This window comes from Bison bison, unplaced genomic scaffold (genome assembly GCF_000754665.1).
Source record: "Bison bison bison isolate TAMUID 2011002044 unplaced genomic scaffold, Bison_UMD1.0 scf7180017864354, whole genome shotgun sequence".
NCBI lineage: Eukaryota > Metazoa > Chordata > Mammalia > Artiodactyla > Bovidae > Bison > Bison bison.
In genome coordinates, this window is record NW_011494926.1 from 5,154,111 (window position 1) to 5,175,365 (window position 21,255).

At 40.4% G+C, this 21,255-nt stretch overlaps 1 protein-coding gene and 1 non-coding gene across 3 annotated transcripts in view; one reads left to right on the forward strand and one right to left on the reverse strand.

Annotated features, from left to right (window-relative positions):
* The window catches only part of SCEL (sciellin), a 127,266-nt gene that overhangs the window by 57,557 nt on the left and 48,454 nt on the right, over positions 1-21,255 (reverse strand). For both annotated transcript variants that reach the window (XM_010855129.1, XM_010855130.1), the window contains exons 10-18: positions 14,912-14,992; positions 12,244-12,309; positions 9,981-10,040; positions 6,083-6,127; positions 4,326-4,385; positions 3,966-4,025; positions 1,971-2,030; positions 1,281-1,340; positions 850-909 (exon numbers count right to left, since the gene is read on the reverse strand). In XM_010855129.1, coding sequence (XP_010853431.1) covers positions 850-909; positions 1,281-1,340; positions 1,971-2,030; positions 3,966-4,025; positions 4,326-4,385; positions 6,083-6,127; positions 9,981-10,040; positions 12,244-12,309; positions 14,912-14,992 — 552 coding nt within the window. The remainder of the gene's footprint in view (positions 1-849; positions 910-1,280; positions 1,341-1,970; positions 2,031-3,965; positions 4,026-4,325; positions 4,386-6,082; positions 6,128-9,980; positions 10,041-12,243; positions 12,310-14,911; positions 14,993-21,255) is intronic.
* TRNAR-CCU lies at positions 1,530-1,602 on the forward strand. The gene has a single exon. It is a non-coding gene; the product is annotated as a tRNA-Arg (tRNA).

The window sequence follows — 21,255 nt, forward strand, 5'->3', positions numbered from 1 at the left end:
TTGGGGAGATGCATGTTTCCTCCATTAAAAGGCACTGAGAAATATCAGAAAGGGCACAGCCCGAATCCAAAGGTGGCAGGAGGAGCTGGCAGAAGTACTGTGACTGGGCCCTGCTGCCTGTGGGCCCAGCTCTGAGCAAGGCCAGGATGAGAGGCTCTTACTCGCAGTGTGTACTGCCCAGCGCCTCCCTTAGATCGCCTTCTGAGACACCATCCGTAGAGAAGTTGCTGTCATGAATTTTAGTCTAGCCTCACTCTTGGTTACCTTTGCCATTTTAAAAACTCACTTTTAAAATGTCAAGATTGCACTTTCTTTAGACACAAAGGAATTCAATTCAATAACTCACCTCTAAAGCCAAACCAAAATCTGGGAGAAAAGGCAACTTCCTATCAAACATTGGCACAATTCTTCAAAAATAAGCAATCTTATGGGGAGCAAGGAGGAAAGGTCATGTGACCCATCATTCTTATCCAATTCCATACTAGTAAAACATGTTTATGAAATTAAAGTGCCAAATCATTTTATCTTTGTGCTTCCCTGTGGCTCAGATGGTAAAGAATGTTCCTGCAATGCAGGAGACCCAGGTTCACTCTCTGAGTTGGGAAGATCCCCTGGAGAAGGAAATGGCAACCCACTCCAGTATTCTTCCCTGGAGAATCCCATGGACAGAGCAGCCTGGCAGGCTACAGTCTATGGGGTTGCAAAGAGTCAGACAGTGAAAGGTCATGTAGCCCCTCATTATTATCCAATTCCATGCTAGTAAAACATGTTTCTGAAATTAAAATGTCAACTCATTTTATTTTATTGTCACTTACAGAAATCAGATTTAAAGACACTAGTATGTCTTACCCAGTGGTGTTTGCACTTTCTTTGGGATTCACTTTGATAATGCTATCAAGGTTTTTACTTCTTAAAAAAAAGAAAATTAGATCAGTTTCAAAGTATTCCCATAGTATTTTTTAATATACACATTCCACATTATTTATGATTAATTCAAGCTTTCAGAGAAAATTATACTAGTATTAAATTAATTTTTGTTATAAAACATATCTATCAATAAAAAGTTAACTTAATCTCTAGGATTCTATTGGGCTACGTGAATTTAAATTAAGATAGAACATTCTATAGACTCTCCAGGGTAAAGCTCGGGGCAATAGGGTTCAGACACAGAGGAGAGGAGCCAGACTCAAAGATATGTCCCCCTTCAATGGGCTGAGAAAATCACACAGCTAACCCAGGGGAAAATAACCAAGATTCGGAAACATAAAAGCTGATCTCACCCTCTGCTTGTCTGATCTGTCGTGGCATTTGCTTTAATAACCTCTTTGAGATCTTGGCTTCTTTGGGAAAAATATGAAAACCTGTATCAGTTAGGTTGCATTCAGTTTTCTCTGAAAACCATATAAACAAGAACATTCCTGAAAGGGTGTCAGATGTTTCCAGGGCCAACTGACTGGAGAAATTGTGATGTAATTTTTCCTTAGCTTATCTTTATTAATTTCCACAGTTTAAAAAGCTTCACCAGGACTTCCCTGGTGGTCCAGTGGTTAAGATTCTACACTCCTAACGCAGGGGGCCCAGGTTCAATCCCTGGTCAGGGAACTAGATCTCTCATGCCGCAGCTAAGACCCAAGACAACCAAAAAAATTAAAAAAAAAAAAAACTTTACCAACACACTTCTCACTTTGCTTTTTTGTCCTTTATATTTCTCAATTTAAATAGAAAATTTGTCTCATTTTTAAGTTATTTAAGAAAATATAGAATAACAGGCTTTCTTGCACATTAGGGCAACGCAAGCATGTGGTCTTATAGAAACAGGATTCATCATATTCCTTACTTCCTCTCTCTGACAGACCCCAAACTACAACGGCTCATCTGTGACAGAGGAAACCATAACACTCCATTTCTAATGAGGTGTAAAAAGCTAGCATGAAAAAAGGGAGCCCCATCATGTTAGAAGCTTTACTTACCCTTTCTTGATTTTGTCAGCCCTTTGATTAACTTTAATAAGACTTCCAAGGCCTTGGTTTCTTTACAACATTGGAGGGGGTGGAGAGAGCAGAGCAGTGAAGAGAGAAAGAGAAAAATTCAACAGCAGATTTCTCACAATAGGAGTAAGATGTTATCAGCACCTAAAACATCAGAAGTCTTTAGAAATATTTAATTCAAGCAGCTCTTCTCATGCCAAATGCTGATATGCTAACTATCCTATAGTGAGGGCCCAACCATGACTCAGCCGTGATTAACTCAATTTAAAAGTTCTTTCCACATTTCAACTTTTGCTTTCTTTATCCTTCGAGGGTGGGTTGGTGGGAAGCTAACTTTAACACACGTGTTGAGCTATTGTCTGCCTTAAACATGAAAATCATTCATATTAAGGGTAGAAATCAGAGGATCAGCATTTTGAATCTAAACACTTTGAAGATTTAGAAAAGTTATCTTTAATAAAAAGAAACCTTGGAAAAGTAGAAATAACTCTATGATGACTCCAGTGCTTTATATGAGTTGGTCACAACCAATAAAACTTTCACAGGCTGATAGCTTAAAACAGGGAAAATGAAAGCTAATCTTTCTAAATCCCCTGATTGTTCAATGTTATTTTCATCTGTCTCTGTCTTTCACTGTGATAAGACTGTTGACATCTGAGGTTTTCTTTCTGTGTAAAGAAGAAGGAGGGAAGAAGGAAAAGGAACTATGCCTGCCCCCTACTACACCATTGAGAGCTGTCTTTACTGCATCAAAGCCCAGTCACTATCAAGCTATCCCAGATCACAAATCATTCCCTTTTTTCTTCTTCCCTAGCCCATACAATGATTGATTTGTGATACTCATCTCCCTTTTCCTAATTTCCACCACGTTAATGGAAAACTCATATAACCACTTATAGAGAATTGACTGTTTTCTCACTTCATCTGTTCTCTATTAAAAAAAAAATCACCCATAATAATGCTTGCTGATTCATACTATACTAATACGTTGTTAATAAGTATTCGATGTCTGAATGGAGGTGGTGATTGTCAACAATTTTTACTATATAGATTTTGTTAAGTGCTCTACATTAGAGAGGGTTAAGAAGGCATACTTCCAAGCTTGACCAGGAAAGCTGGAATATCTGCCTGTGCACAGATTGGCAGAGATTAATGGTTTTTAAAGATAACCAGGACAATAGAAATTATCATGTTAGGAAGGCAAATCTAATGACTAACCAAATACAAGGTAAAAATAGCCAATCTGGAGAAAAAGCAGTGGAGACCCCATACATCTTTAGCCTTATGCAGTTCTTGATTGTTCTGGGATTTTCTTTAATGAAACTGTCAAAAGTTTGATATTTTTCAACATGAAAAATAATATCAGTAGTAATTCATTTTCTAGTATATCAGTGACAGTCTAGAACTGTAAGTCAACTTCTTTAAATGTTCAGTTACTGACCATTAATTAACACTTTTTATGATACAAAGTCAATAAAAGCATGGCTTTTGACCTTGAGATGTTTACAAGTGCATCTGAGTGATAGACAAATGAAATGAGTTGATCAACATTCCAATTGAAAAATGCTTTAGTCCCTGGTAAAGACTTCAGGGGTGAGGGGCTATACAATTGGCATCAAAATGTCTTATAGTGAATATATTTAGTCCATAAACCAGCCTATTGTCCACTACGTCTAGTGATCTGTTTGATTTCTTTCACTTTTAGATGTAAGAGGGAACTTGGAGACCATCTATTTAGATCATACCCTTCATTTTATGGATTGAGGAAACAGAGGCCACTTGTCCAGGGTCACCCTGATTGATCCTAGTGACAGAGGTAGCACCAAGATACCCGCCCCCCCATCTCCTGACCCTGATCAAGGGTCTGTTCCACCAGCCTGTCTGACTCTTGTCTTGAGCAGAAGGTCTCCCCCAGGAAATGGCACACAGTTTACAAATCAATCAAAAAAGGCTGTAAGAGTCTCAATCAGATCTTACCCTTTGCCATCTTTATCTGTCCGGGTATTCACAAAGATGAGATTTTCAAGGCTTTTGGCTCTAAAAAACACAAAGAAATTAAAATAAGAGACTGCATATTGAAAAAAAAATTATGTTATCTTGAAAGGTCAGATACAGTAAAAAATTTTCATGAATTGCTCATTTACTCTTACTGAATAGAGCAGCAGAAATCCTTCTGGGCAATTATGTCTGAACTACATGTACAATACTGAGTGCACTGCCCCATCTGTTAGCACATTTTTATGCCAGAGGAGATAACTCCCTTCCAGCTAATGTCTGAAAGAATAAAACAAGCAATCTGGAAGATAATATTTTCAGGTTAGAGACAGATGCACTTACCTTTTCTCCATTAATTCTGACTTAAGATTTGCTCTGAAGAGACCATCGAGACCTTGATTTCTTTAAAAGAATTGAGTAAAAAACCTTGTCACTATTAATGATGGATACTTAACTCATATAAGCAAAGATCAGTTTATATCTGAGATAGGAAATAGAAGTTGTTTGGGAAAGATGAGCCACAATTCCTGAAATCACTTTATTCCAAACAGATTTTTTTCCTAGACTCAAATATTAAATTGCAGTGGACCTTGGAGAAAAGAAAAGAAGATACAAACTGGGGAGCTGCAAGCTGTAATAAGTCCATTGTTTGCATTCAAGAAATGTTATAGTATGAGCCAATATTTACAAAGCTGATCATGACATGTGGACGCCTGGAGTTTCAGAATCTCCTGAAAGTGTCCTGCAACTCTGGGCTCAAATTCTCACATTGCAATTGGAGCTGAGAAACATTCAGGCATCTGAGACAGGCACTCCCTCCATGTTTCAGAGCCAGCTCCCTTCATGCATCTCTACCCGCCTGGCCTCATCAGACTGCGGAGTCTGATTCCTGATCTAATACCTCCTCTCTCTGTAAATTAAAAAAAAAAAAAAAAACTGAAAAGCAGCAAATCGTAGTGAGTCATTGGTTCAGTTCAGTTCAGTCACTCAGTCGTGTCCGACTCTTTGCAACCCCATGAACCACAGCACACCAGGCCTCCCTGTCCATCACCAATTCCTGGAGTCCACCCAAACCCATGTCCATTGAGTTGGTGACGCCATCCAATCATCTCATCATCTGTTGTCCCCTTCTCCTCCTGCCCTCAATCTTTCCCAGCATCAGGGTCTTTTCAAATGAGTCAGCTTTTCGCATCAGGTGGCCAACGTATTGGAGTTTCAGCTTCAACATCAGTCCTACCAATGAACACCCAGGACTGATCTCCTTTAGGATGGACTGGTTGGATCTCCTTGCAGTCCAAGGGACTCTCAAGAGTCTTCTCCAACACCACAGTTCAAAAGCATCAATTCTGCAGTGGTCAGCTTTCTTTATAGTCCAATTCTCATATCCATACATGACCACTGGAAAAACCATAGCCTTGACTAGACGGGCCTTTGTTGTCAAAGTAATGTCTCTGTTTTTTAATATGCTGTCTAGGTTGGTCATAACTTTCCTTCCAGGTGAGTCCTTGGTAGTCATTTATCAATAGATCATTTTTGTCAACACAGGGCATGAAAAATCACATCTCTTTATCATCAGATCTATGAACTCATTTGATATTTGCTTTGTTTCTCCTTCACTCTGGTACCTACTTATTTTGTGCATTAGTGGGCCAAGTAACAGAGAGAAAACTAAAATTGCACTTCAAGCTTCAATTAATAAGATCTGTAAATTATGCAATTACAAATGATTCAAAATAAGCAGGTAATATTAACTAAGAAAATTAGTGGGTTTTGTAGTGATTAAACTAAAAGCATTCAGTGACCAAACGAAACTATTTACATACTAATATAATGGAATTTCAGGAAGATAAATGTGTTTATTTTTATAACTGCTTTACTAAACAATGGTGTATGAAAATCAATGACAGTTTAATATTAGTACCTTTAAATTGTAATAACCATTTGTAACAATGATGAAATGAAGATTTCTGCAAGCTTTTTGTCCAAGATTTGTAGGACACTTTTGACTAGCCCAGTATATGGGTCCTCATGCTCTAAACTACTGAAAAGCACCAAAGGGAATTCAGTAATAAAGCAAAAAAAAAAAAAAAAAATCTTACCTATTCAAACTTTTGTTCATTTTGATGAGATTATCCAATTCTTCACTTTGGGAAGAGAAAGAATATCTCCATTCAGTAAAAGTCAGGGACAGATTCAGCTTAAAACAACTGTTTCTGAGTTTTCTGAAGTTCAACAAATATCCCACCTTCATCATCCATGAAAAACATGTCTATCTTCCAAAGCTCTCCTCAGACAGACCTTTCTGCAACAAATCTTTCCCAGTCCTTTTAGTGAATAGAGAGTCCTACATTTTTGGAAGCTTTGCAGTGTTTTGGGTTTTTATATCTCCTTTATGGTACTTACCTTGCTATACTTTGTAATGTATTAGGTTGGCCAAAAAGTTTGCTTAATTTTAAGTAAAAATAAGACATGTTTTTCAGATTCACCAAGAATTTTATTGAATAACTTATTCACTAACCAAACTTTTTGCCCAACCCAGTAATAGTCACACAATTGTCTCCTTGCTTCTACATATATAAGTGTGAGTGTACATAGAGAGAAACACAGACACATACACACACTCCCACACCACTTAAAATTTAGAACAGTTTTATATTGGATCCTCTTCAGTGCTTAATCCGGAGTTTTTCACACAGTAGATGCTTAATACAAGGTCAAAGTGCATCAAAAAATATAGGTATGTTGACTTATTATAGATTCTATCTTTGCATAATGTGCTTGCACAGAGAAAATTTTGGAAAACACTTGTTTATCAGTAAGTCTGGTCTCTTTCTGGAATTCTACTCTCCCTCATTCCAGGTCAGCTAGATTTGCTCTCCTGCTTTTGTATTTGAGAACTGTGAAGTCTATTGGCTGCTTTTTCAGGAGCTACCTGTTTAAGCCAAACCCCTGGGTTCTGGAATATTCCTTAGCTCAGCCCTCTCCCCCAAGAAGGTGACTGGAGTGGATTTTCCTTCCTGTTTGCTCCTCACAGAACCTCCTCCCCTCATCCCTTCTATCTACCCGCTTTACCCTCATTTCTCTTGCTTTCCTCATCCAGTTTTCCAGTTCATAAATCTTGGTTCTCTCTTCTTCCTGCTCTAAAACCACACATTTTCCACACTTTCTCAATGTTCCTCTTTCTTCTTGAGTCATCACTGGTGTAGACCAGGAGGCCAAGGAAGTAGGTAGTTAGACATTCAGGTTCCCAAGTCAGGGATACTTGGATTCCAATCCAGGCTTTACTGCTTATTACTTGGTGACTCTGGGTGAGTTGTCTAACCTCTTGCTCTCTCAGTTTTTTCAGTTGCAAAGTAAGAATACTAATCGTCCCCACCTCAGAAAAGAACCAATAAGTTAATGAATAGAAAGTGATCAGCGTGATGCCTAGCATGTCATAAACTCTCAATTAATTTTGGCAATTATAGTAAACAGTACCCAGGCAATATTAATGTTTTCATTTTTAAAATGCTTGCCATATTTATTTTTTAAACTGAATTTAGAGGCACCAAGACTTTGGCTCAGCTCTCGAGAGGTCACTGAGTCACTAATGTGCTTAGAGATGCCTGGTACAGCAGATCACCAGAATAGTTACTGGCATGGTCCTCTCAGGGACCTGAAAAACGTATTCAATCAACGGCCATCACAGAGATGAATCCTTTCAAGTAATATTGCGTATTCATTGGTAGAGCCAAAGGCTGAGAATAAATATAGAAATGTGAAAGTTGCTAATCCTGACAAAAAATGGATTAATGTTCTATCCTTGCATGGGACAAATGTTACCCAGACCCTAACACAACACTATATTGTCATCTCTTATTTGAAATTCTACCTTCCAACTCTGAGGCTACAAATCTGTTCCACGTCCCCTAGGGAAAGAGCAAGCTCTATACATTTTCGCTCCAAACCTTTCTGACTGGTGAGTCACAATGATGAGATTATCAGGATTTGGGGTTCCACAAGAAAATTAGCATAGATCATGAAAAGACACTCTGTGGGAAATTAAGTAAAATGTGGACTGCATTGTGAATGAAGAAGCTGGGCTTTAAAAATGGCATCAAGTTGATGAAAGCTTGGATATTAAGTTTCACCACTGCATTTGCAATAAATTAAATGCTCTTAGTCAGATAGGAGTAATAGTCCATTTCCCAAAGGAGTATTACAAAGCAACTCAGATAAACATAAAAGCTATATCGAGTCCCTACATATAGCCCAGAGCATCAGACATTTCCCCCGGTCCCCGTCAAAGTAGCAGCTTCTCCCTGTGAATAATGTGTCTGGCTGTGGAATTTGTGTATCCTGGTGAGGAAGAGGGGACAGGAAAGCTAATCCAACTGAAGCTCTCACTGTTTTTGTTTGACTGGTGCCAAACCGTAATTGCCCTTCGGCATCACTCACCTATCTCTCCCTTAAACAGCTGTCAAAAATTATCCAGTCCAAAACACTGTTCAATCCCCATAAAAATATTCCTCAAACAAAAATAAATTAAAAAATGAGAAATCTAGACACTTAGACAACGGAAGAAACGAAAATAAAAATTTTAGGATACTTTCCACTGTCTCTGTCCAAATTTAGACTGTGTCCATGAGCTGCAGAGAAGAGCTCACCATCACTTCTGTGACTCCTTCTTAGGTCTTTGAGCTGGCAATCCTAACAACCCTCTTAGCACTGCTAACTTCCACTGAACAAGGAAAAAAATTCTGTAGGCACGGGATTAAACCACGGAATGTTTATACCCAAGGTTTTCTCACTGCTCAGCATTGTCTTACCATTATCCACTATATAAACACTTCTGCTTTGCACAAAGCATTGCGTTAGACTTTGCAGATGACAGATGGTGAGAAAGACAAAATATCTGCTCTAGGAGATTAAAGAGATAACAAAGAAGATGAGACATTTACATAAATACCACAAAACAATACTAAATATGATTAGCTGTTATGTAACTTGAATACTAGGACTCTAATCGCTTAAGGAGGCAGAAGTCACATCTCACTGGGTCACTCACTTGGAAAAGACCTCACAGAGGCGTTGGTATCTGATCTGGATCTTGAAAAATGGGTAGAACTTGAATGTATTGATACGGTGGCCTTGAGGCTGGAAAAGGCGTCATGAATAGAATGGTATAGACAAAGGCAGAGGCTCTGGAAACTTCAGAAAGGAAGTGGTTTAATTTGGTATTGAATGTAGGATAAATGGAACTGGTGAAGTCCAAAATTGCTAAGGAATGTTAGGTCAGAACCAGGTTAACAAAGGCGTTACATGAAGTTATATGCAATTGACTAGGCCATGGGGAGCCACGTGGAGTGATTTTTCAAGCAGAATCATAGAAAGAAAATTCCAGCAGTGATGGTAGTAATGGTCTAGTGGGAGAAGAGACTGGAGGAATGTCAGTCAGTCTGAATAGCTACTCTGATAACCTGTGATGGAACCAATGAGGGTTTGAACTGGGTGAGACCATGGGTGTGTGCAGGGCACTTTAGACATTTAATCCACACATGCCTGATACTACATAGAGGGGTCAAGATGGAAGAATCAAAAATGATTCCAGAAAGGTGGGCTTGCCTGAATGAAAGAACACAGAGAAGGCAGGAAATACCACGTTTGGGGAGGAAGTTGAAAATAACCTGGGGCATTCTATATGGGGGTGCTGGGGAGATGGACAAGCACAGACCCGGGTCAGAACATACGTACAGGACTGGGGGTTTGGAGCAAGGTCAGCACCATGAGCATCACTCCACAGAAGAGAAAGCGGAGAAAGAAGAGTGTCCGTCCGTGTCAGTATTACCCGTTTCTCAGGAACACTAATCTAGAGAGTGACTCTTTCTTCCTTCAAATTATATATAATAAGCAGCATCAGGCTTTCGTTAATATTTGGAAGATTTAAAGGTACTGGCTAAGCATTTTTGAAACAGAGAGAGAAGAAAAATGCAAGTTCAAAACCTCTTGAGCGCTCACCCCTTGTTAGTTTTCTGAAGCGAAGTGGCCACTTTGACAATGTTCTCCAGATCCTGACTCCTTCAAACAATGAAAAATAAACTCATGTCAATGACAACTGAGCTATGCTTAAAGGAACTAAAGTAACTGTGTTCAGTGAAGAAAGCAAAAGTCCATACGTTATCAGAAATTACTGACTTTAACTGAGTAACAATAGCCTATCACATCAGCTCACAGCACTCACGAAAGGGCACACGTGCACGCCAGTCACTCCACTGGGGCATCGCCTCTGCCACCTAGTGCTCACTGAAATAATTACAGTTTCTCCTAAAGACGTCTATCTGCTATGTGCAAGTTACGTACTTAAAAAGGATATGGGGGGGAAATTCAATTAACTGCACAAGTAAACACAGAGTATGTTTAGAAGTTTTTCTATCAACCAGAGATCATTATAATGTCACTGAGCATACATTATACATAACATTATAATGGCACTGAGCATATATCCTTGGGCTTCCCTGGTGGCTTATATGGTAAAGAATCCACATGCCAATGCAGGAGACCTGGATTCGATCCCTGGGTTGGGAAGATCCCCTGGAGAAGGGAATGGCAACCCGCTCCAGCATTCTTGCCTGGAGAATCCCATGGACAGAAGAGCGTGGCAGGCTACCACTCACAGGGGCTCAAAGAGTCGGGCACGACTGAGTGACTAACACTTGCAGTTTTCAAGCAACATTGAGCAACATATTCAGAAGATCAATTAACCCCTTATATGAAGTGAAAGTATCTGTCTTCTTAGTCTTCCAAAGGGAAAGAAAGTACATTTAAAACTGTAGGGTATGTGGAATCACCTGACATGTAATGGACTTACATCTCTAGGTCATGAAAAGGAATAATTTTAGGTTTACCTGAATTAAGACCTGTGTTTCATAAACAATACTGTATAGAAAGTTAACAGAGTTCCATGAAGAAAGAATTTTGTAGTCAAGTGAACTGAGGAAACATAACTGACTTTTAGAGATTTGGAATGTACATATATGCACACTGAAGGCTCTGGAAATTCATGATAGAGAAATCTATTCTCCTGTGTTTCCTAAATGTGTTGGCTTTTAAATGCCTCTTTCCCAGAACATTCATTGATATCTTGTGGCACATAGGACATACTGTAGAAAATGCTGAGATACAACTGTACCTTAAGTCAGTAGGTAACTCCTTTAACTCTCCTAAAAGGTAAGGTATCTGCGTGACATAAGTCTAAGAGTCACGGGGGATAATAAAGAAAAAAAATACATAAAGTTTTGCACTTTTAAAAGTGTTTTCAGTTAAAAAAATTGTTTAAAATAAAGATTCATTATAATAGTTAAGATGGTAAATTAAGATGGGCTTCCCAGGTGGCTCTAGTGGTAAAGAACTTGCCTGCCAATGGAGGTAGGCATAAGAGACATGGGTTTGATAACCTGGGTCGGGAAGATCCCCTGGAGAAGGGAATGGCAACCCACTCCAGTATTCTTACCTGGAGAAGCCCATGGACAGAGGAACCTGGAAGGCTACAGTCCATGGGGTTGCAAAGAGTTAGACACAACTGAAGCGACTTATCCCACATGAACAAGATGGTAAATTAATGCTGTGTTTTTTACCATAAAAAACAAACTGGTTTATCATATTGGTTGACTTATAAAATAACATTGTTCAAAAACAAATTTCAAAAATAGTATTTTTTCAAATAAATAAATAAAGATACATCTAAAACAAATACTAAACCAGATGGGATGTTTAAGACAATAGGCGTAAACCAGGACTGTCATGGGGAAATCTTACTCAAAAGCATCAGTACAATTTGTAAGCCTTTTACTGATGGTGCAGGAGAAGCTCAGTGACCTTATCATACGGCCAATTCCAAGCAAAGGTTTTGTAGACGTTCAGTCAGATGACTGTATTTCCACCTATTCCCTTACACATCAACATCAGCTTATGTCATAGGCTCTGGGACAAGTGTTAGGAATAAAGAGAGATTTTCCTGCCTTAAGGGGTTTGATCTTATTCTGTTATCACATTCAGGGAATTTTGGTTGTTCTTAATGTAATATTTAGAAATACAATAAAAGGAATAAAATTATCTAAGTACATATAAAAATATTTATTACCCACTATTGAAGTCAGATGGAAAACTGATTTTGTCTGTTTTATTAATTTCATGTATGTTTCAGTGTTCTAATAAAGCATACTTTATCATTTATACAATTATATAGATATAGAGATAGAGATATCAGGATAGATCATTGTACCTTATATTTCTTTCAGCAGATCTGTTGGCTTCTGTATGTACACTTGGTTTAGCTGGATATATCTGCCTATATTTTTCAAATTAAAGATAATGTCTGTTAGATAAGAAAACACTTCTCTGTTAAATTTAAATTTATGAAACATTTACATTCAAAGAGATGAAAGTGTGCTTTCTGGAATAACAGCACTGTGGAAATAAACTTCTAAATATGTTCATGTTCATTTATTTTAGTTTTCAGTCATCGATAAAGCACTTATCTTTATTAGATAAATACACTTATCTCTATTAAATAATGATACAAAGTTTTTAAGTAGTAAAAATCATGTTTTGTTAGGTGTCAGGAACATCTTTTTCTCAAAGACTCAACCCATTTGAATACTATCAAAAAATATGTTTGCTCAGATAATATGGTAAACACTTTCATTTTTCCAGCACACCCACCACATTGGGAATGACCACACTGAGTTGTTAGAATTAAGTTTTACAGTGTTAGGTTCTGTAACAATTTGTGGTATAAGGCTTTTCTCAGCTTTTTTTCTAAGTATCTAATTGACCTACTTACACATTCTTGCTTGTTCTCAAGAAACTAAATTCAACTATTTTTTGTACTCCTGAGGACATGTGTTAATTACATAGGAAACACTTCCCTTTCATATTCTTTCATTAAAATCATCTTGCTGTGATTAAAGTAATCAGGGTTTAAAACATGCAAGTTGTCCTCATTTTATATTTAGGATCATTTGTGGAAGAAATAAATTAGAGTAGTAAAAACAGATTAGACCAGTTCTGATGAAATTTAGCTTCTTTTGAATCTATTCAATTCACTGCTCTAGAATCCAAGGTTTTGAATTCAGGAGGTACTAACACCAACTTTTTTAGCCCTCTGAAAAATCCAATTCACATTAATATTACATTGCTCAATACTGTCAAAGTAAAAGGAAAAATAATATAAGATAGAAAGCCTGAAAAGTTATTTTCAAGTGTATAATTATAACCATTGCACAGATTAGACATCATAAATCTGGCCTATATTTTTCATTAATTCAATGAAGAAGAATTTTTTTAACATTAAAAAATATTATCCTCTCTTCCTAAGGACAAAATTTCAAAGATCCTGTGACATTTCAGTGAATAGAAATTCAGACCTGAGTTTTTAACACATTAAGTTGAATGCCTAAAGCTACATAGCCCTGTCACGCAATCAGCATTTTCTGGGCAAAGTTATCCTCTTAATGAAGAACAGTTTTCCAATAGTCCTACATGTTGTCAAAAAAATCACCATCAAAAAGTAAAAATACAAAAGAATCAAAGGCAGGCCATCAAGCAAATCTAATGTATTCAGTCTTCACTGAGACACCATTTTAAAAATCTCTCAACAATAGTGGAAATGTGCTGTGTGAGTCTTGGAAAATAGCTTGAGATTAGTAAACTGTTTAACAGCAACACATGGGGAGGTGCTCAGATCTCCAAATTAGTCTCTAAATATTTGTTGCTAAATATTAATTAGAGAGCACTGGAGTTTCAAAATGAAAAAGCAAGTCTGTCTTTTTTTTCCCTTGATTTGGAGGCAAGGTAATTATAATATTTTTCAAAATTTGTTGTAGCTTTTAAATAAGTTACAAATGTCTCAGTAAGACTAAAGAACTACCCAGAGGTATTTTCTAACGTAAGGGAGGGTTTGAGCAGTAACACAAAGTTTTAAGAACATCTTTTGTTAGAAAATGTAGCTCTTAATGGGAATCTTAACTAGTTAAGATATATATATATACACGTGTGTGTGTGTTTGTATATAAATATATACATATATATTATACACATATTTGTTCTTGTTGCTGTCATTCAATAGCTAAGTCATATCCAACTCTTTGCAATATATATACATATCAATATATAAGCAATACATATATATATCAATAAATGGGCTTCATTGGTGGCTTAGTGGTGAAGAATCCACCTTCAATGCAGGAGACATGGGTTTGATCCCTGGGTCAGAAAGATCCCCTGGGGAAGGAAACGGCAACCTGCACAGTTTTCTTGCCTGGGAAATCCCATGGACAGAGGAGCTTGGCGGGTTACTATCCTTGGGGTCACAGAGAGTTGGAACAAGTGAGTGACTAAGCCTCCACTGCCACACATATATACATATATATTTATATACAGGGAGAGAGGCTTCCTGACATATTGGTTCCCAATACATAAAGTAGAGGACACCTGAGTATGAATATCTCCTGGGCGTGACTATTGCTCAGTTTCTATCTTGAAAGTCTGTTTCCACAGGACAGGTAGCAGCCATAAGTATCCAGCTGCTCCTGCTACGTCACTTCAGTCGTGTCCGACACTGTGCAACCCCATAGAGGGAAGCCCACCAGGCTCCCCCTTCCCTGGGATTCTCCAGGCAAGAACACTGGAGTGGGTTGCCATTTCCTTCTCCAATGCATGAAAGTGAAAAGTGAAAGTGAAGTCACTCAGTTGTGTCCTACCCTCAGCGACCCCAGAGGCAAACATAAATACACATTTGTGTGGGCAAATGGAATTAGAGCAGCTTTCCAAGTGCTTCTGCAGTGACCCTGCACAAAAAACATACCCATGCTTTGCATAAGTCACAATTCATATGGTGTCATTTCCTTTAAACTTCATTTTGCAAGAAATTCTGGAATGTTAGGTCTTACCTATTATCTTGCTTCGGCTGGTTAGGAGATGAAACAGTGGAACTGGGCTTTGGAGGTATCGGAGGGTGAACAGTTGGTTCCCTTTAGAACAGAAAACAGCAGTTCATTTCACCATGGAAACCAGGTGAATTTTAACATCTATTCACCAAATGCATTTTTTGTCTATGTGGAAATATCTCATGCGTCTTACAAGCCTCCTGTATGAGCTGCTGGAAAGGCTAGGATGTTTGGAGTTCTAAACTTTAAAGAAGTCAAATCTGTAAATTACAGGAGACTTAATTTAATCAGATTTTTGGAAACCCTGTCCTCCCCAACTATAGCTTGAAACATTATGTGTACTTTAAACAGCTTAGTAATTTACTAGACTATCTCACTCAAGTTGTGATATTTTGGGTCAGCAGCACATGAACAGACTAAATGGTTCCTGGGCTAAATTAATATATAAGCTTCTTTAGGAATTATGTCAACTATCAAGCTGCTATGGAAACAGCAAGAAAGGTTTTCAATTCCATAGACATTAAGATGAAGTTGATTTGAAGCTCTTAACTAAATCCACCTTAAACATTGACAGCACAGGCCAGTTTGATGCTGGCAGAGCTTATAAACACTGTCAGCCTAAACTTTCCAACAAAGCACCAAGACAGCCTCTGAAATGGCATGATTTGATTGCCCAGGAACTGAAGCAGGCAATTATGGGCATGTTTGGGATGGAGTCAGCCCTTTACTTGGGTTTCCCTGGTGGCTCAGTGGTAAAGAATCCACGTGCAATGCAGGAGATGCAGGAGACATGGGTTTGATCCCTGGGTTGGGAAAATCCCTTGGAAGAGGGCATGGTTATCCACTCCAGTATTCTTGCCTGGAGAATCCCATGTCCCACAGAGGAGCTTGGCAGACTACAGTCCATAGGGTCACAAACAGTCAGACACAACTGAAGTGATTTATCATGCACACACACAGCACTTTACCCAGGGCATGTCACTTCCCTACCCCCAAACTCCTACCCAAGTAGTTCGCCATAACCCTCGAGATAAATTCCATAGAAATACCCTGTGATCTCGACTCTGTACCTCTCTGGCTTCTGCAGTGCACTAGGGAGCATGTAGGCTCTGGAGTTGGGCTGCCTGAATTGCCAGCTGTGTGACAAGGGCCTAAATTATTCCATTTCCTCATTTGTAGTAACCTTTCCAACAGCACTGTGGGGGTGTTGTTGGGACTGAATGAAATCATGCTTTTATTTAACACACTTATTGGTAGCTTTCTATGCATGAAGCACTCTACAAAGTGGATAATTTCCCTGTTTCCAGAAGGTTTTCTATACACAAATAAATAAATGGCAGATGAAGAAAAGTACTAAGAAGAAAATAAAACAGTGAGAGAATATAGTGATGGTGTGGGAACACCTGCATGTGAGGTGAAATATAAGCCAAGACCTGAAGGAAGTAATAAACTGAACCATGAGGATGTTGGAGACAGAGTATCACCAACTTTGAGATGGCATCTAACACTTGAAACTGGATGAGACCACCCAGGAAGTCAGCATAAGTAGAGAAGGAAGAGGGCCAAGGGTGGAACCCCTGATCCCAGCAATATTTAGACATCAAGAATATGGGGAAGAAATAGCAAAGGAATCTGAAGAGAAGCAGCCAAAGAGAAAAGAAGAGAAATACAAGGGTGTGGTGCCAGGAAGTCAAGTGAGACAAGTGTTTCCAGAAGGAGTAACTAGCCTTGCCAAATGCAAGACATTTGACAGGTCAAATAAAACTGGGGTGAAGAGTTACCATGGTGTTGGCAATATAGGGGTCATTGATAAACCTGACGAAGGCAGTTTTGATGGAGCAGTAGTGGAAAAAAAAAAAATTTTCTAGGAGTGGATCTCAAAGAAAATGGGAGGCGGAGGGATAGACGTAGAGATTTCTTTTGAGGCACTTTACAGTGAAGAGGGAAGAGAAAATTGGGAAGCTACCTGAAGGTTGGTAGGTCAATGAAGCGTATGAGAGTATGTAGATATGATGATGGAATGATCCAGGTAAGATGGCAAATTTGATGGTGCGGGAGAGTGAGCAGAAAATGCTTAGACATGGGAAGTAAGGAGACTGAGGGCACATGCAGGAAGGTTGGTCTTGGAAGCACAGAGACCGAGCTCATTGAATCCTCCCTTCAATCCCAGAAATAAGTATTCTACTTCTTCCTATTTTATAGATGAAAAGATGGAGGCACAGAAAGTGAAAATAAATACCCTGTGATGATACAGCTGGTAAGGGGCAGAGTGCAAAATCCAAACCAAGAAGTCTGTCTCCATAAACCATCCCCCATGATGCTGCCTCTCAAGGACTCTTTGGGCAACACCAATGGCTCTGCTGAAGTCAGTGCTCATGGAACTAAAATAAGGCCAATAGCCATTGCTTTCTTTTGCCACGCTCAGTACTTCAGGGGCAGGAACAGATTGAACAGAGAGTGGATTTAAGGAAGCTTCTAATTCAGCCAATAGAGTGTAATAAAGACTGATGACAAGGGAGGAGAAGGGGTATGTGAGGAGGTGATTACAGTGAAGGACTGTGGGAGCTGAGATGGACATGGAGGGAAGTGAGGATGTGAGGGGAGAAGGGCTGTGGAAAGACGATAGAACCAATGGACTGGTGGTTGTGGGACTGGGAAACTTCTGGCCTCAGAGGACTGGAGGGACTGAACCAGAAAGTGTAGATAGAAAGTGAGTAGATGGAAAATGGAAGCCAGAAAAAGGAAAACTTTGAAGTTTTGAAGTGTATATGGTTTCTTCAGATCAGATCAGATCAGTCGCTCAGTCGTGTCCGACTCTTTGCAACCCCATGAATCGCAGCACGCCAGGCCTCCCTGTCCATCACCAACTCCCGGAGTTCACTCAGACTCACATCCATTGAGTCAGTGATACCATCCAGCCATCTCATCCTCTGTCGTCCCCTTGTCCTCCTGCCCCCAATCCCTCCCAGCATCAGAGTCTTTTTCAATGAGTCAACTCTTCGCATGAGGTGGCCAAAGTACTGGAGTTTCAGCTAGTCAACTCTTCACATGAGGTGGCCAAAGTACTGGAGTTTCAGCTTCAGCATCAGTCCTTCCAAAGAAATCCCAGGGCTGATCTCCTTTAGAATGGACTGGTTGGATCTCCTTGCAGTCCAAGGGACTCTCAAGAGTCTTCTCCAACACCACAGTTCAAAAGCATCAACTCTTTGGCGCTCAGCCTTCTTCACAGTCCAACTCTCATATCCATACATGACCACAGGAAAAACCATAGCCTTGACTAGACGAACCTTTGTTGGTAAAGTAATGTCTCTGCTTTTGAATATGCTATCTAGGTTGGTCATAACTTTCCTTCCAAGGAGTAAGTGTCTTTTAATTTCATGGCTGCAGTCACCATCTTCAGTGATTTTGGAGCCCAGAAAAATAAAGTCTGACACTGTTTCCACTGTTTCCCCATCTATTTCCCATGAAGTGATGGGACCGGATGCCATGATCTTCGTTTTCTGAATGTTGAGCTTTAAGCCAACTTTTTCACTCTTACAAGGGAAAAATCTGTGGGTGGCTGGGGTAGGGCAATGGACAAGATCATTGGAGAGGAGATCAAGAAAGTGAAAGTCTAGGATGGGAAGGATCCATTACACGAATTTGGGAAGCACCATGCATTATGAGGGCTTCCCTGATAGCTCAGTTGGTAAAGAATCCAACTGCAATGCAGAACATGCTGGTTTGGTTCCTGGGTTGGGAAGATCCACTGGAGAAGCGATAGGCTACCCACTCCAGTATTCTTGGGCTTCCCTTGTGGCTCAGCTGGTAAAGAATCCACCTGCAGTGTGGGAGTCCTGGGTTCGATCCTTGGGTTGGGAAGATCCCCTGGAAAAGGGAAAGGTTACCCACTCCAAGATTCTGGCCTAGAGAATTTCGAGGAGTATACAGTCCATGGGGTTACAAAGAGTCGGACACAACGGAGTGACTTTCACTTTCAGACATTACGATGGGAGGAGTGTGGGGAAACAGTGAGCCAAGTGCTGAAGTCCCCACAGAGTGAGGGTGAGTGACTCAGAGACCTTGAGATGACTCCAGGGAAGGAGAGATGCTCACAAGGGAATGGCTTCAAGGAGGACAGGGAGTTTTAGGGAGGAGGGAGAAATAGAAATTAGAAATAAGGAGCAAACAGGATCCCTCCTCTTCCTTCAGACCGCACAGTGCATGGGATTAGAAGAAAAGCAGCTGTCACTGGGAAGGAGGCTGAGGGAGCAGGGTTCTCTGGGAGAACCCACCAAGGAGAGGAGAGATCATTCAGTCAGAGACAAGACTGAAGAGGAATGAGTTTTGACGATAATGGATGACATATCCAGGAAGGTCTGTGGACCAGTTTGAGGGATTGGGATGGTTTGTAGGGCTGGGTCACAGAGAAGGCAATGGCACCCCACTCCAGTACTCTTGCCTGGAAAATCCCATGGACGGAGGAGCCTGGTAGGCTGCAGTCCATGGGGTCACGAAGAGTCGGACATGACTTCACTTTTACTTTCACTTTTCACATTCGTGCATTGGAGAAGGAAATGGCAACCCACTCCAGTGTTCTTGCCTGGACAATCCAGGGAAGGGGGAGCCTGGTGGGCTGCCATCTATGGGGTTGCACAGAGTCAGACACAACTAAAGTGACTTAGCAGCAGCAGTAGCAGGCCTGGGTCAGGTTCAGTGATGCACGGAGCTCTTCGGGGATGGTCCAGGTGATAAGAAATAATCTGACTGGGGTTCCCATAGGGATCCATGGCCACAGGGGTGGGGGACATGATAGAGTTAGTCCTGAAGCTTTTCTGGCCGAGTGTGGCAGTGAGTCCCTGGGTGAGAGACAGTGGAAGAGTGGACACAGAGCACAGTGGGTCTTCTGGTTCTTGTGTTGATGGCAGCTTTGAAGCCAGCGAGAGGGCAATGCAAAGCTTTAGAGCTCCACCTGGCTTAGTGTAAGGGTTGTGGCTGCGGTTGTTTTCATGCCATGTGAACCCAGTGCTGTAGAGGAGCCAAACCACTGGCACTTCCTAACCCCACACCACAGTCTCTCTGCTCTGGGGCGTACCTCCTGCTCCTTCCACCTGGAGAGCCCTCCTTGCCCTTCAGCCTCTGGTTGAGGGAGTTACTGTGCGGAGTGGTACCCAGTGCTCTGGTGAACTCTTCTATGTCTCCCAGTAGTGCACCTTCTTCACAATACATACTGTGCTGGTCTGAATTGCACATAGTTTTTTGTCTCCACCCTGGCTGGACCGAAAGTCCCTAAAAGGATAGTTGCACGCCAAGTACTAGGACTGTACACGATGTTGGTGCCTGATAAAGATGTGTTGGAAGAGAGAGTGATTGGCTGAATTTTTATTTGGCATGAAGGAAAATGGGTACTGAACAGGAGTCTAAAGCTTTGAAAATCTGTTCAAGGTTACCTGTCCCATAGAAGTCCACTGTCCGTTGTTGACTCCACTACCAAGTACCTGGTGGCTCAGCTGGTAAAGAACCTACCTGCAATGCAGGAGACCTGGGTTCGATCCCTGGGTTGGGAAGATCTCCTGGAGAAGGGAAAGGCTACCTACTCCAATATTCTGACCTGAAGAACTCCATGGACTCTACAGTCCACAGGGTCGCAAAGCATCAGACACAACTGAGCGACTTTCACTTTCACTGAGTACCTGGTGGGCACTGAGTGCTCAGATGAGTTATTGTGTAATATGATATGCCTGCAAAAAGTAATTTACAGGAAAACACTCTCCCCATTTTGACCTAATGTTAGATTTCACAATTAGATGTTCTTTTATTTGTATTGATTGTCATCATCTTCTCTTCTCAAAACATATCCCTGTGTTGCAACAATGTAATGTCACTCAAATGATAATGTGTCTTTCATGCATCTGTGTTGATGAGCTGGTTATGTGCGTCTCTTCCAGGGACAGAGGAAAGGATAAGAAGTTGGTCGGCCCCAGGTATTAATGAGTCTACACAGAGCACTGGATATCTGAAAACAGGCAGGAGAGTAGTAACAAGATGGAAAGGAGGTTTACAAAAAGGGAGACAAGGGATGGTGCCCAACTTTCCTTATGCCAGAATCACAGTGATAAAAAGCTAAATTTCTTCCATGTAAAGTGGTGCTAAGTCACTTCAGTTGTGTCTGACTCTTTTGTAACCCCGTGGACTGTAGCCCACCAGGCTCCTCTGTCCATGGGATTCTCCAGGCTAGAATGCTGGAGTGGGTTGCCATTTCCCCCTCCAGGGGATCTTCCCAACCCAGAGATGGAACCCTTGTCTCTCATGTCTCCTGCATTGACAGGTGGGTTCTTTACCACTAGCCCCACCTGGGAAGCCATGAA